Here is a 15,982-nt window from a genome sequence, read left to right on the forward strand (position 1 = left end):
CAGTTTCACGGCCCATTGTTGTTGCGCCGTCTGTGCGTGTACGGCGTAGCCGTGGCTACGCCGTTTCGCAACCTCCGATCGGCAGGGCTGGCTACGTACGGTGCGAAAGAAGTTCAACATACTGTACATGCACGCGAGTCTGCTGATGAGACGCTGGATGTCGATAGGCACTGATCGTCTAACGGGAAGTGATTCCACCGCAGGTTCGGTGAAAGAGAAGAGGCCGCGGCTACCACTGACAACAGCCTCGCATCCACAGCCGCTGACAACTCGCGCAGCGCAGCAAAGTGTCCGCCCTCTGTCGGAACAACCGACCTCACGTCGTCGTCGTCACCACCACCACCACTTTGTACGAAAAAAAAGTTTCGGCAGAACGGTAATTTAATGAAAAGCTACTTTTCAACTTTACGATTTCATAAATATTTCACTTCCGGACGAATTAATAAGAGGAATAGAACAGAGCGACGCTAATCACGACATGAGCACGTGTTCATTAGTTCGTTTTTGCAACAACAACAAAGTAGGAGACACGACGCTGGTGGGGCCACGTGGACTCGGGAGAGACACCGCAGCACGGCCACGTGACCACAACCTCGCGACCACCACGTGGGGTCAGCACTGCCCACCTGTTCCTCTCCCCTCTCACCTCACTCCCCTCCACGCACTCTCCTGCCTCTCCCCTCTCACCTCACTCCCCTCCACGCACTCTCCTGCCTCTCCCCTCTCACCTCACTCCCCTCCACGCACTCTCCTGCCTCTCCCCTCTCACCTCACCCCCCTCCACGCACTCTCCTGCCTCTCCCCACTCATCTCACTCCCCTCCACGCACTCTCCTGCCTCTCCCCTCTCATCTCACTCCACTCTCCAGCAACCACGGCCTCAGGTCAAATCTCCCAGTCCATGTCTGCTTAATGGGAGGTCGCTCCTCCTCCTCTGCTTCCCCGACCATCTACAACTCCCCTCCGTCTCCCTGCCGACTCGAGGCTGAGACGGCTCTTCCCTTGCGGCTGCTCCTCACCACCCAGGCCGCGCGGGCTTCCCGGGCCGTGCCGCGCGACGCCGCAGCTGCATTGGCGAGAAGAACCCATCGGATCACAACCCACCCGCGGGGGAAGGGGGGCGACCGTTGCAGCGACGAAGCCGCCGCCCCGTGCCTTTAAGGGCCGCGCCGCGGGACCCCAAGGAGATGGGCGAGCGCCGGGGAGGGTTGAGAAGGAGATGGGCGAGCGCCGGGGAGGGTTGAGAAGGAGACCGCTCGGCCCCGTCGTCTCGCACGGGAAGCGAGTTCCCGAGCCGAGTGGGCGCCGGCTGCGCGCGAGCCCACCTCCGTCGCTCCGTCTCCGCGGCGTGCGCCCCATACGCGGGCGGCGCCCGCTCTCCTTCTCTCGGCTGCGAATCCGCCGGGAAAGCGTCGACCACCGGTCCGAACACACATTTGCGGCCGTGAGCTGTCCCGGCCAAAACCTCCCCCCCCCCCCTCACTTCTGTTTGACGGTCGGAGTAGGGCCCGTGCGTTCTGTCTCTCGGGGGACTGCAATTCCCAGCGTGCACCTCTCTCGACTCCTCCTCTTCTTCCGCTGCTCCGCTCCCATCACCTTTTTGTTGTATTCCGCTTTCCTCAGGAAAGGTTCCCATTTACGATCCCACGTGCGATGACAGAATATATTACAGAGTGCAAGTCCTGACGAAACAATGGAGCAACAGACAAAAGTTGTTTTTTGCGAGCGGTTGGTGCCGGGTGTGGTAACAGGGCTCTCTGTTGGCGGGTGGACAATGCTGGATCTGGCTACCGGTGCTGCAAACTTTTCCACCGCATACCAAACCCGAACATTTATCACTCGGCCTGGGCTTATAATCAACGCTACGCAGTCTCACTGCAATACAGCTCAACGCAAACCCGGTACCCAGGTCTCGGGATAAATCGGTTCCTGCTGCCACCCGAACATTGATGCCAATTCTCGGGACTGTCCGGGACAAATCTGGCAATCCTCGTGCGTGGATGAGTGGGTAGGTGGGCGAGTGAGTGGTGCGAGTGGGTGGGCGAGTTACTGAGTGACTTGGAATACGAATGGGTGAATGAATCAGTGGGTCACAGATGGTGAATGGTTGAGAGTGAGTGAGCGAATGAGTCGGTGGGTGAGGGCTGCCACCTTTCCCACGGCGCAAACCCAGGCGTAGTTCCGAATCGGCAACTCGGGGTGTCGCAGTCGACTGCAATCGATGTCAACACGACAACATCACCAGAGCCCGTCCCTCGGGGTAGACGGCAGATCGGGGAGACAGCCCCGGGCCCCGCACTTTGGGGGGCCCTGCGCTTCGACGTCACGGTGGTGCCAGACATGATACTCCCGCCGGTTTATTTTGAAAGCGTCGGGGGGCCCACGCGCGGTGACTCCCCCCCATGGACGGCCCCAAATACCGGTACCGGAACTCGGTACAAACTCATCCCTGCTGCAACCCAACACAGATGCCAATTCCCGGACTGTCCCGAGTCAAAGCTGGATGGGGCAGGGCGAACAACTCCCAGTGGGGAGGAAGGCTCTCGGGGCGTGCCAGGAGGCATAACGATGATAACGTTGACTAAACTAACGAAGCTCACCTCCCACCGAACCGTGGCACGTTCCACCCTCACACGAACCCTCTCACCGGCGGCATTCGCATCGCCGCCTCGCCCACGCAAGAGCGGCTGCGGTGGGTCACGGGTTTTGGGGCGCCACGGTGGCTCGGAGATGTTAACTCCCTCACCTGGTATACGGGAGGTCGTGGGTTTGATCCCAACCCTGACGCCTGCTGCTGTATATTTGGAGTTTCCGTCTCTCTCTCCCCCCGTGGCCGTGCGGATTTTTCTGGGGATCCTCCGGTATTTGGCCGCTGTATATTTCCACGCGATAAGCCACTTAGTTGAGCTGTCATTTGTGGCCAGGTCACTTCTAAAAAAAGAGCTACACAGCTCAGTGGGCCTTACCTGGTAAAACACAAAATAGTTTAGCTTTAAGTTTCGTTTTGTACGTACGGACGCAGATACACGCGCTCGCACCACCGCGGCTCGATCCACAGCACAGTTTGCGAGCGAGCGACGATGTCGTCGCCCGTCAGGGTAGACGGCACGACGGTGGACTGCGGGGAAAACCTTCGCCGCCCGCCAGCGCTGCCCGTCGGAGCCGTGGGGGCACGGCGCGCCGTTTCTCAGCCAGATCCGTCCAAGCTGGCGACCCTCAAAATATTTAGTCCGGCACACCACGTCCAGCAGACCAGTCCAGCACACCACGCCCAGCACACCACGTCCAGCAGACCAGTCCAGCACACCACGTCCAGCAGACCAGTCCAGCACACCACGTCCAGCACACCGCGTCCAGCACACCACGTCCAGCACACCACGTCCAGCACACCACGTCCAGCAGACCTCCTCCTCTCGCTGCGGCCGCAGCCGCCTGCTCCGCTCACCGACCCGCGACCCAGTAAGCGCTCAGTGAGGAGCGAAGCCGCGCCGCCAACGCCGCTCCCGTCTCGGTTCCCCCGTCAGCGCTGCCTCTTTTGCTTTCTCTTTCCGCCCGGCTCGGGCGATGCCGCCTCCTTGTCATTGCCCACCTCCTCAACCACCTCCTCGCCCGCGTCCGTCTCATCCTCCTCCTCGTGCCGTCGTTTGGACGCCCGGGCGGCGGCCGCGGCGGTGGCGCCGCCACCTCCGGAGCCGTCGCGGGCCCCAAAGTCGCCGTTCCTCTTCGTCTCCCCCTCCTCCTCCTCCTCCTCGTCGCTCTCCGTCACCCGGCGGCAATGGCGGCCGCGGCGGCGATGCCAGCGCCCGTCCCCGGATGATGAAGAGTGTGACGAGGAGGTCGAGGCCCGCGACGACGTCGGGGACGACGAGGACGAGGCCCGCGACGACGACGCCGCCGCCGAGGACGACGACGACGACGACGAGGCCGGCGCCGGCGCTTTGCCGTTCGCCAGTCGGCGACGTCTGGACGTGGCGCCCCTCGCCTCGTCGAAACCGGACGACGAGGACGACATCGACGACGCCGACGACGAGGCTTTGTCCGTCGCTCGCCTTTTCCCGCTCGCGGCGCTGCCACCGGCATCGCCGCCCCCCTCCTCCTCCTCCTCGTCCGTGAGCCAGCTGCACGTGGGCGTCTGTCGGGCCGGCCTGTTGGACCCAACGTCGACGTTGTCGTCGTCGTCGTCAACGTCGTCGTCAACGTCGTCGTGGTACGGGCCTCTGATCAAAATCCATTCTCCGGCGCCGTCCTCCTCCGCGTCACCCGCGACCGCACGCCGCTCCTCCTCCTCCCGCTGCTGCGGTTGCTGCTGCTGCCGCCCCTTGCGCAGGTGCCTCCTGTAGCTGTTGCAGATCTTGTTGTAGACGCGAAACACCTTGCGCGCTTCCGCGGCGCCGTCACCAAAGCGGGCGCTCGTGTCCGACGACGACGACGACGACGCCGCCGGCCCCGCGCCGTCGCCGCCCCCCTCGGACGACAACGAGGACGACGACGGCGACGTCGTCGTCGTCCTCGACGTCGTCGGCGCCGTTCTCGACGTCGTCGGCGCCGTTCTCGACGTCGTCGGCGCCGTTCTCGACGTCGTCGGAGGTTCGCAGGCGGCGGCGGGGGCCGCCTCCCCGTCCGGCGGGTGCCGGCGGCTCCTCTGCTTGCGGGCGCGCGTGCGCGCCGCGTTGCGCCGGCGCATGCTGGCTCGCCGGTCCTCGCCGCTCTCGCCGCTCTCTCCGCTCTCTCCCGCTCCGTTGCCGCCTCCGTTTTTCTTTCCGTCGTCGTCGTTTTGGTCGGCGTCGGGCGGGCGGCGCTCCCCGCCGTCGCCGTCGCCGTCCGACGTGTCTGGCGAAACGTCCGCGGCGCGGCGCCGCCGCCACCGCTGCCGCGTGCCGCCTCTCCCGTTGCCGCCGCCGCCGCTGCTGGCGTCGTTGTTGTTGTTGTCGGTGCCGCCGCCGGCGCCGTCGTCGTTGTTGCTGCTGGCGGCGGCGGCTCCGCGAGGAGCGGCGGCCGAGGGAGCCGCACCGCGAGGGATGCGGGGAGGATGCAGGGGCCGCGGATCGCGAGGCTGGCGCTCCCACTCGTCCAGCTGGCGCGCAGACACAGACCACCGGCCACGGTCACTCGCCGTCGCGGCACGCACGCGCTCCCCTCCATCGTCTTGACAGACTGTCGTGCCCCAACCGCCACGCCCGGCTGCCTTTAGCGCCCCAGTGGCGATGTTAACACACCGCACCAGGTACACATTTGAGGCGGAGTCGACCTAGGGGGGGCCCATGCCGGTGTTGGTGGCTGCGAGCGGGAATCGAACTCGGGTGGCTGGATTCGTAGGGCAGTGCGATAACCACTGCAACACCACTCCCCAACACTCCAACACACCCACACTCTCCCACACACACTCCCATACAAAACACACACACACTCCCACACACACCCACACACTCACACACACACACTCCCATACAAACACACACTCCCACACACTCCCACACTCCCATACAAAACACGCACACACTCACACACACACTCCCACACACTCACACACACTTCAACACACACACACACACACTCCAACACTCACACACACACACTCCAACACTCACACACACACACTCCAACACTCACACACACACACTCCCACACACTCACACACACTTCAACACTCACACACACACACCCCCACACACTCACACACACTTCAACACACACACACTCCCACACACTCCAACACTCACACACACACACCCCCACACACTCACACACACTTCAACACACACACACACTCCCACACACTCACACACACTTCAACACTCACACACACACACTCCCATACAAACACACACACACTCCCACACTCCCACACAAAACACGCACACCCTCACACACACACTCCCACACACTCACACACACTTACACACTCCCACACACTTCAACACACACACACTCCCACACACCCACACCCACACCGACTCGCCCCCCCCCTCACCGGCACCAGCACCCCCGTCAGGGGGCTCCGCTCGGCCCCCGCCGCGGCACCGCCGCCGCCGCCGCCGCCGCGTGGCACCCAGGCGAGCGCCCCGGGGCTGGCGTCGCTGTCGGAGGCCGAGCTCCAGCCGTCCACCTCGCGCTGCACCAGCGAGTCGAAGAAGGCCATCATGCGCGGGTCCTCGTCCAGCGACTGCTGCCCGTAGTCGTGCGAGAGCGCCGAGCCGCTCGACAGCACCAGGCCGATGTACTCCTCGTGCGTGTACATAGCCCGGCGCGGCTCCTGCGCCTCGCCAGACAGGTCGCCGCGGGAACCGGGCTGCACGAAAGGGGACCAAACCTGGGCGGGGGGGTGGGGGCGGCGGGGTGGGGTGGGGGGGGGCGGGGCGGGGCGTCATTTGATTTGTGTTGACAGGGGTGGTCCCGTTCAGCCCGTCGCGCGAGCAGAGAGGCGACAGAAACACGAGGACTGTGGAGAACGAGTAGAGGCCAGGTGGCTGTGGTGGGTGGAGTGAGTGGGTGGAGTGGGTGGGTGGGGTGGGTAGAGTGGGTGGGTGGGGGGTTGGGGTGGGTGGGTGGAGTGGGTAACAGAGGGGCGGTGCACGTAGCCAACCACGCCAATTCTTTAACACACGAGGAGCGCTTCTAATTGCCTGGCGACGTATTTGGTCCCCTGCCCCGCGATCGCTCCGCGGTCAAATCCAAAGCCAAAACCGTGCCGCGAATCGATTCCAAGCGGACGGACGCAGCGGGGAGTAACGGCATCAGAATCAGAATAATTATTTACAGTGGACGATTCCAATGAGCTATGAAGCTCTTTTTGACAGATGCCCAGTAGTAGGGGCACGGGGTAAGAACGTTACGACAACAACAACAACAAACGATACAAAAACACGATAGGAGTGCAAAGTACAGGAATGGCAAAACAAATCGCCCAACACACATACGGTACACGCGGAACCAAACAACGCCCATCCTACCAACGCAGCAGCTCACCGATGTAGTAACTTATTATTATTCGGAGGCATCGCCAGGGTGGCGGGGGGTGTCGGGTGACGGTACCTTGATGACCTTCTCGACCCCGGAGGAGCACAGCATGTGCGTGTTGTTGTTGAAGCGGACCTGGTTGACGATCGAGCGGTGGCCCTTCAGCACCAAGAAGGCCCGCGGCACCGTCCGCTCGGCCTCTGCACCCGCCGTCCACACAGCGCACGTGGTGGGTGGGGGGCGGTGGGGGGAGGTGGGGGGGGGGATCGGGGTCCGCTCAGCCCTAAAGATACCCTCAAGTAAAAGATTAGTGCTGGATACCGCTGCATTGCCCAATGTGGGGCCGGCGTGCGTGTGGCAGAGCGGCAGCCGGGCGGTTCGCGTGCCGCGCTGTGAACCCGGCAACCCGAGTTCTATTCCCGGTCACGGGCAACACCGGTGACGATTACCCGAACTGGTCCTTGGCCTCCCCTAGGTCGACTCAGCCTCAAATGAGTAGCTGCTACGGTGTGTAAACATCGCCACTGGGGAGACAATGTCGGTCGGGCGCGGTGCTGGCCACCCACCCCGCCATGCGTACCGTTCAGGCCTCCGTAGGTACTCGCCAACAGCACTTGCCCCAACCGTCTGTCAAGGCTACACGGGGGATATTTGCATACCTGTCAACCCCTCATCAGTGCCCTACCTGAATTACAGACCAATTCAGACCTTGTTGGTCACCCCGTGCCCCTATAAATCCCAACGTTCATCCTACAGAGTCCCATCACAAGGGAGAAACACAAACAAATCTACTTTTTTTAGCCCGCATTGAAACAGCTGTGCGCCATATGGACCCGGAAACTCAATCTCCCTGCACAGGAATATACAAAGTACACCGTACGGGTCGACGTGGCACGGCTTTGTCAGTGCGGTGATTTTTAAACGAAGCCTCAAACTCGCGCGGGGGCCAGTGCGTCACGCGTGTCCCAGGCGAGAGGCCTCGGGGGAGAGGCGCGGCCCCCACCTTGGATGGGCTCGTCAGGGATCCGCCACATGTAGAGGTTGAAGTCGTCCGACCCCGACAACACGTACTGCCGCACGGGGGGGGGACACACACGCACCGTCGTGAGAGCGCGCCTCACACACACACTCACTCACTCACACTTACACACTCACTCACTCGCACTCTCTCACTTACACACTCACTCACACTCACTCATTCACACTCACTCACACTCACACTCACTCACTCGCACTCTCTCACTTACACACTCACTCACACTCACTCATTCACACTCACTCACACTCACTCACACTCACTCACTCACACATTCACCTACCCTCCCACACTCACTCACACTCACTCACCTACCCTCCAACACTCATTCACCTACCCTACCACTCTCACTCACCTACCCTACCACTCTCTCGTCTACTCTTCCACACTCTAAACAAACTCTCCCACACCCTTTACACACCGCCAAACTCTCCTGCAACTCCTCACTCTCTCTCCACTCCCTCCCACCCTTGCATGCTCTCCCGCGTTCTCCTCACACTCTCCCCCAATCTTCTCTCACGCCCTCTACCCACGCCTTCCCCACACCCTCCCCACGCCCTCCCCACCCTCTCCCCACAATCTCCCCGGTGCTCTCCGTCACACTCTCTCTCTCTCTGCCGCCCACCCCCCCTGACACCCCCCTCACGGCCCCGCCCTGGCCCGCACCCCCCCTGTCCCCCTCCCCCACAGCCCCCCCACCTCCCTGAAGTGTCACCTGGTCGCGGTCGCCTGCGAAGCAGCAGCTCTTCATGGTGCACGAGTTGTAGTAGCCGGGGTGCTGGAAGTGGCACAGCGGCTGCGTGTGGCGCACGTCCAGCAGCACGGGCGGCAGGCGGCGCCGCAGCGCCACCAGGCGGGCGCCGCTCGCGTCGAAGCGCACGCTCATGGCGCTGGCGGGGCCGCCGTCGCCACCGTAGCTCCACAGGCAGCTGGGGGCACACAGCCACGGGGAAGGGGGGGAGGGAGGGAGGTGGGTGAGGGAGGGAGGTGGGTGAGGGAGGTGGGTGAGGAGGGAGGGAGGTGGGTGAGGGAGGGAGGTGAGGAGGGAGGGAGCGGGCGGTGGGCGTTGCGGTGAGCGAGCGAGCGAGGCGGTGGGCCCCCACCTGCGAGGCTTGCGCACGTCCCACAGCCCCACGCCCTCCTTGGAGTTGGCGGTGGCGACGAGGCGCGACTCCACGGGGTTGAACATCACCCCGTGGAACGGCGAGCGGTAGTTCGCCAGGCAGAACGGCTCTGCGGGAGAAGCCACCGGATATATCGTGACCATCGCCATCATCATCCACACAACGGGTATCGCACCACTATCATCACCACCACCACCACCAGCACTACCACTATCACCACCACCAGCACTACCACCGTCACCGCCGCCACGGGCGGCCGTGTGCGTACCCTCGTGGTGGGAGATCCGCGTGTCCCAGATGAGCACGCGGCCCTCGTCGGAGGAGCTGGCGAAGACGCAGTCGTTGTCGGGGCTCACCGAGAGGCCGTAGACGGCCTCCTCGTGCGGAAACACGTCCACCGTGTCGCCCCTGAGCACGCGCAACAACAACGACTACATCAACAACGACGACGACTACATCAACAACAACGATGACGACGACTACATCAACAACAACGATGACGACGACGACTACATCAACAACAACGACGACTACATTCACAACGACGACATCGCTTGGGTCTACGCGGCGTCCAATCCAGCGGGAAAAAGAAACTGCTACCATCCCGCGGGCCGGACGGGACAGCAGCAGCACCAACAACAGCGGTAACTTTTTAAACGTTACTTTTTATTTTACCAGGTAAGGCCCACCCAGCTATGATAGCTCTTTTTCATGAAGCGACCTGGCCACAATTGATGGCTCAACCAAGTGGCTTATAAGCACGTGGACATTTCAAGCGGCGAAATACTCTAAATGCATTTCTAAATGCGGATGGAAAAACCGGAGGACCCGCAGAAAAATCCACGTGACCACGGGGAGAGAGAGACGCAAACTACAAATGTATACAGCAGCAGGCGTCAGGGTCGGGATCGACCCCACGACCTCCTGTACACCAGGCGAGGTAGTTAACATCTCATAGCCACCATAGCTACCCAGGTGCAGCTTCACTCCGTCCAGTCGCACCTCCTCATCCCTCGTGTGTCAGGGGAACCTCTTTTTGCATTCCGTGCCCCCGTGTCCAACCTCCGGAGGCCACAACTCCTCACCTGCCGCTTCTTCCCTCGCACTGCTCCCCTTATTTGGATTTCCCTCCAACAATCATCGTCGTCGTCTCTTTTCCCCAAGCTCGATTCAAGTAACGTGTCTCTCTCTTTACCTACCACAACTTCGATGGTGCTGTTTGTTATATGTATGTTGAACTTCTTTCGCACAGTACGTAGCCAACCGTACTAATCGGAAGTGCGGGGAAGGACAACAAACTAGACACAAGGAGCAGTTGTAAAAAAAATCTTTTCAATCTAGATTCAAAAGTGATAGCTCCAGTGGCTTCCTAATATGGGAAGGAAGAGCGCTCCAGACGGCCGCAGAAGCGCATCTGGAAGTGCACGATGCGGTGACCGCTGCCTTTGTTCGATGGCCAGAGAACAGCCGCTGCTGCCACTGTGAGAATGCACACACACACGCGCACACAACACACAACACACACGACGCGCACGCTCACCTCTCGGCGTCGTGGAGGATGACCTGTTCGTCGTTGCCTGCAACGGAGACACAAGCGATACCTGTCAAGACGACGGACACCGGCGATCCGCCAAAACCTCGCCGCACCCGAGAACGCGTTGTGACGACGACGGGGGGTGGCTAACTCTCCGATTTGAACTCCAAAACTTAGGACGTTTCTTTGTCAGTAACACTGCGTGGCCTTAAACAACAAAAAGTTCGAAAATAAACGGGTGACGTTTCGGGCAGCGGCCCTTCATCAGCACACCACGTGAAAGACTTGACGCACAGGATCCCTGAGAAAGACAAAGGCGGCCGGGCATGATGCGGGCCACCCGCCCGCACCCCTCGTGTGCCGTGCCGACCTTCATAGGTGCTCGCGAACAGCACTTGCCCCAAGAGCCTGCTAAGGCTACAGGGGGATCTCTGTATTTGTGTGTGTGGAGGAGGCCCGTGAAGGACGCTACTGGTCAGTTGGAGGCAGTTGCCTTCCAACAACAACGGAGGGTGGAGGAACGACGCTCACAACAACGAGCGGAGCGCCGGGCGGCTAAAATGCAGCAAATTGGCAAGGGGGCACAGGCGGTGCATCCCCCACTCATCTCAGTCAACGCATGGCACCTGGGTCTCTCCCAACACTTCACGTGGCCTCAAAGTGGTGACATCACTGCCACCTAGTGGCGAATGGCGTGTCCGTGTGTCCCGGGCCAGTCTCCTGCGAGGGCCCGGACATGTTTGGTCACCGGCTGAGAAGATGCGTTTGTTGTCAGAGGTGAAGGCCAGGCAGAAGATGTTTGAGTGGTGCTCCCCGGTCATGGGCACGGGCTGGCCCATGCCATGCACCGCTCGCTCCACATCCCAGAGCAGCACGCGCCGGTCATCTCCACCTGCTCTCACAGACGCAACCATCGCACGCCGTCACCTACACGCTCGCACAACCGCACTCCGTCTACGCACCCTACCCCCCACCCCACGTGTAGCCTTAACAGACCCACGAAGGCCGGCACAGCACACGAGGGGGGTCGGTGGCCAACACCACGTCCGCACCAGGTACTCATTTGAGGCCTAGACGACCTAGGGGAGGCCCAGAACTGGTTCAAATATTCGCCGCTGTTGTTGATCTTGAGCGAGAATCGAAGTCGGGTCGCCGAAGTTCCAAGCGCAGCGTGCTAAGACCATTGCACCACCGCTCCTCACTTGTGCACCCAAACACTGACCCGCACGCTCACCCGCACGCTCACCCGCACGCTCACCCGCACGCTCACCCGCACGCCTGTTTGCTCACTCACTCTTTCCTGCACTGTGCCATCTCCACTTCCACTGCGGCTCTTCGTATTTCCTCAATAGGTTAATAACTGGCCATGCGTAAATTCCCTGGCTGTGTGGGTTAGCTTGGATATGCGTGTAAGTCTGCACGGCGTCTATGCATCACTGTTTTATTTGTGCTCGTTTACCTGGCAAAGCCTTGCAAGAGTCTCAAGACTTATTTTCAGGAGGGTCCTGCTGATTTTCAGAGCAAGGGGCGATGCCGCTGCTGCTGTATGATCCCAACTGAGTAATTTGCGGGTAATCTTTTGAGCATTGGGATATTTTGGCCAATTTACAGTGTGTGGGAGGGGGGGGATATGGGAGGAAACCGGAGAAACCTGAGGAAATTCATGCAGGATAGGAGAGAATACAAACTCCACTCTCTCACAAACTCACTCATACTCACTACAGAACTGGGGGAGGAATTGAACCCAGGAGGTCCTTGCCGTGTGGTACGAGTTATGAACACTGCGCCACCACCCCGCCAACACCACGTGAGTTCCGAGCGTGGTTCACCGCTTCGTGTATCAGTGATCGCGCTGCGCTACGAACACAGCGACCCCGAGTTTGACTCCCACTCAAGCCCAACATCAGTGACGATTATCTGAACCGGTCCTGGGCCTCTCTCCTAGGTCGACTCAGCCTAGCATTAGTTCCTGGTGTGATGTGTATTAAACATCAGCACGGGGGAGACAAAGGCAGCCAGCCGTGCTTGCTGCTGGCTACCCACCCTCCTCTTGTGTGCCGTTGTCGCCTTTACAGGTGCTGCTACTCGCGAACAGCACTTGCCCCAAGTCTGTCCAAGGCTATACGGGGGATCTTTGGCTTCATCGCCGCTTCGAGCCGCCTCTTCCTCGGCCTCCTCCGTCGTTCTGGGCTAAATATAAAGAGACGGCCCCACATTCTACGCCGTGCGTGCACGTCCATGCTGCACGTGCACTACACGTAATACTGCTGCACCTGCAAAGCACTGTTACAGTTCCAATGGACGATGCCAACATGTCCAGGAGCTAAATTCCAATGTCTGCACCACCACCACCACTATCACCACCCCCACTATCACCACCACACCACCACCACTATCACCACTACCACCACCACACGACTCGTTGGGGAGCGTGCGGCTACTGCACACGCACAGCACTGTACACACCGCGACGCACTGTACACGGTGGCGCACTTACACTGTACCCCGCACGACGGCGCACTGTACGCAGCGTAACTGTACGCATCGGCTTGCCGCAACGCACTGTACAGTCTCTCGCTGTAACGTCACGCACTGTACACACTGTCTCTCGCTGTAACGTCACGCAGTGTACACACTGTCTATCGCTGTAACGTCACGCAGTGTACACACTGTCTATCGCTGTAACGTCACGCACTGTACACACTGTCTATCGCTGTAACGTCACGCAGTGTACACACTGTCTATCGCTGTAACGTCACGCAGTGTACACACTGTCTATCGCTGTAACGTCACGCAGTGTACAGTCTCTCGCTGTAACGTCACGCACTGTACACACTGTCTCTCGCTGTAACGTCACGCACTGTACACACTGTCTATCGCTGTAACGTCACGCAGTGTACACACTGTCTATCGCTGTAACGTCACGCAGTGTACAGTCTCTCGCTGTAACGTCACGCACTGTACACACTGTCTCTCGCTGTAACGTCACGCACTGTACACACTGTCTATCGCTGTAACGTCACGCAGTGTACACACTGTCTATCGCTGTAACGTCACGCACTGTACAGTCTCTCGCTGTAACGTCACGCACTGTACACACTGTCTATCGCTGTAACGTCACGCACTGTACAGTCTCTCGCTGTAACGTCACGCACTGTACACACTGTCTATCGCTGTAACGTCACGCACTGTACACACTGTCTATCGCTGTAACGTCACGCACTGTACACACTGTCTCTCGCTGTAACGTCACGCACTGTACACACTGTCTATCGCTGTAACGTCACGCACTGTACACACTGTCTCTCGCTGTAACGTCAGGCACTGTACACACTGTCTATCGCTGTAACGTCACGCACTGTACACACTGTCTCGCTGTAACGTCAGGCACTGTACACACTGTCTATCGCTGTAACGTCACGCACTGTACACACTGTCTCTCGCTGTAACGTCACGCACTGTACACACTGTCTATCGCTGTAACGTCACGCACTGTACACACTGTCTCGCTGTAACGTCAGGCACTGTACACAGTCTCTCGCTGTAACGTCACGCACTGTACACACCGTGACGCACTACACACCGTGACGCACTGTACACACCGCGACGCACTGTACACACCGTGACGCACTGTACACACCGCGATGCACTGTACACACCGTGACGCACTGTACACGGTGTCGTGCCGCGCACGCTGCCAAGTGCGAACCGAGCGCGTTGCCCAGCCGCGTGACCACCGCCGGCGTTCATCGCCTCGCGTGCTACGTGCACGGGCAGCCCGTGGTGTGACCGTGTGTGTGTGTGTATCCGTGTGTGTGTATATCCGTGTGTGTACCCCTGTGTGTGTGTACCCCTCTGTGTGTGTGCCCCTGCCGCCGCCGCCGCCGGCTCAACCCCCCCCCCCCACCGCACCTGACACGAGCCACGATCCGGCCCCGCACGAGAACTCGACGGCGTTGACGCAGCCGAAGTGTCCGCGCAGCTCGCGGTGGAAGAGTCCGCGGGCCGTGGCGAGGCGCGCCGCCTGCAGCCCGCGGCGCAGCGCCGCCGCCTCGGCGCCGCGCGCCCTGCGCCGCCGCTCCACGAAGCGAACGGCGCCGAGCATCGCCCCTCATGGGCGGCACGAGACGACAGAGACGACCACGACGACGCCTCCTCTCGGCCCTGCCGCCGTGCTGCTGCCGCTAACGGCGGTAGGTTTTTTGATTTAACAATGGCGATTTCGCGTGTTGTGTGTAATATATATAGTGTTGTGTTTAATATATAAATATAGTGTTGTGTAATATATAAATGTGTTGTGTTTAATATATAAATATGTATTTTGTGTTGACGAGTTCGTGCCGCGTCTGCCGGGCCACCACCACCACGGCTCGCCTCCTCGGCCCGGTGTGAGGGGCCCTGCCGTGCCCCGGAAGTGGATGCGTGACCCACGGCGGTGTGACTCCTCCCCCTCCAGCCACAACAACCTCCACCCCCCCCCTCTCAACCCACCCCCCCCTCTCAACCCACCCCCCCCTCTCAACCCACCCCCCCCCTCTCAACCCACCCCCCCTCTCAACCCACCCCCCCCCTCTCAACCCACCCCCCCCTCTCAACCCACCCCCCCCTCTCAACCCACCACCCCCCCTATCAACCCACCCCCCCTTATCAACCCACCACCCCCCCTCTCAACCCACCCCCCCCTCTCAACCCACCACCCCCCCTATCAACCCACCCCCCTCTCTCAACCCACCACCCCCCCTCTCAACCCACCCCCCCCTCTCAACCCACCACCCCCCCTATCAACCCACCACCCCTCTCTCAATCCACCACCCCCCCTCTCAACCCACCCCCCTCTCTCAATCCACCCCCCCTCTCAACCCACCACCCCCCTCTCTCAACCCACCACCCCCCCTATCAACCCACCCCCCTCTCTCAATCCACCACCCCCCCTCTCAACCCACCCCCCTATCTCAATCCACCCCCCCTTTCAACCCACCACCCCCCTCTCTCAACCCACCACCCCCCCTATCAACCCACCACCCTCTCTCAACCCACCCCCCTCTCTCAACCCACCACCCCCCCTATCAACCCACCCCCCTCTCTCAACCCACCCCCCCCTATCAACCCACCACCCCCCTCTCAACCCACCCCCCTCTCTCAACCCACCACCCCCCCTATCAACCCACCCCCCTCTCTCAACCCACCCCCCCTATCAACCCACCACCCCCCTCTCAACCCACCCCCCTCTCTCAACCCACCACCCCCCCTATCAACCCACCCACCTCTCAACCCACCCCCCTCTCAACCCACCCCTCCCCCCCCCCCTGTCCCCCCACCTCTCCCACCACCA

General features: G+C 60.8%; 1 protein-coding gene across 1 annotated transcript; it reads right to left on the reverse strand.

Annotated features, from left to right (window-relative positions):
* Positions 1-363: 363 nt before the first annotated feature.
* On the reverse strand, positions 364-15,084 carry DCAF5 (DDB1 and CUL4 associated factor 5). Its single transcript, XM_078616837.1, has 10 exons — positions 14,563-15,084; positions 11,399-11,542; positions 10,657-10,693; positions 9,385-9,524; positions 9,096-9,225; positions 8,708-8,921; positions 7,960-8,026; positions 7,032-7,156; positions 5,971-6,309; positions 364-5,073 (listed from the first exon to the last, which is right to left on the reverse strand). The coding sequence occupies exons 1-10, from the start codon at positions 14,753-14,755 to the stop codon at positions 3,520-3,522; spliced, it is 2,943 nt and encodes a 980-aa protein (XP_078472963.1). The 5' UTR covers positions 14,756-15,084; the 3' UTR covers positions 364-3,519.
* Between the last annotated feature and the right edge of the window lie 898 nt (positions 15,085-15,982).

The sequence above is a fragment of the Lampetra planeri genome, chromosome 52 (genome assembly GCF_965212315.1).
Source record: "Lampetra planeri chromosome 52, kcLamPlan1.2.h2, whole genome shotgun sequence".
NCBI classification, from domain to species: domain Eukaryota; kingdom Metazoa; phylum Chordata; class Hyperoartia; order Petromyzontiformes; family Petromyzontidae; genus Lampetra; species Lampetra planeri.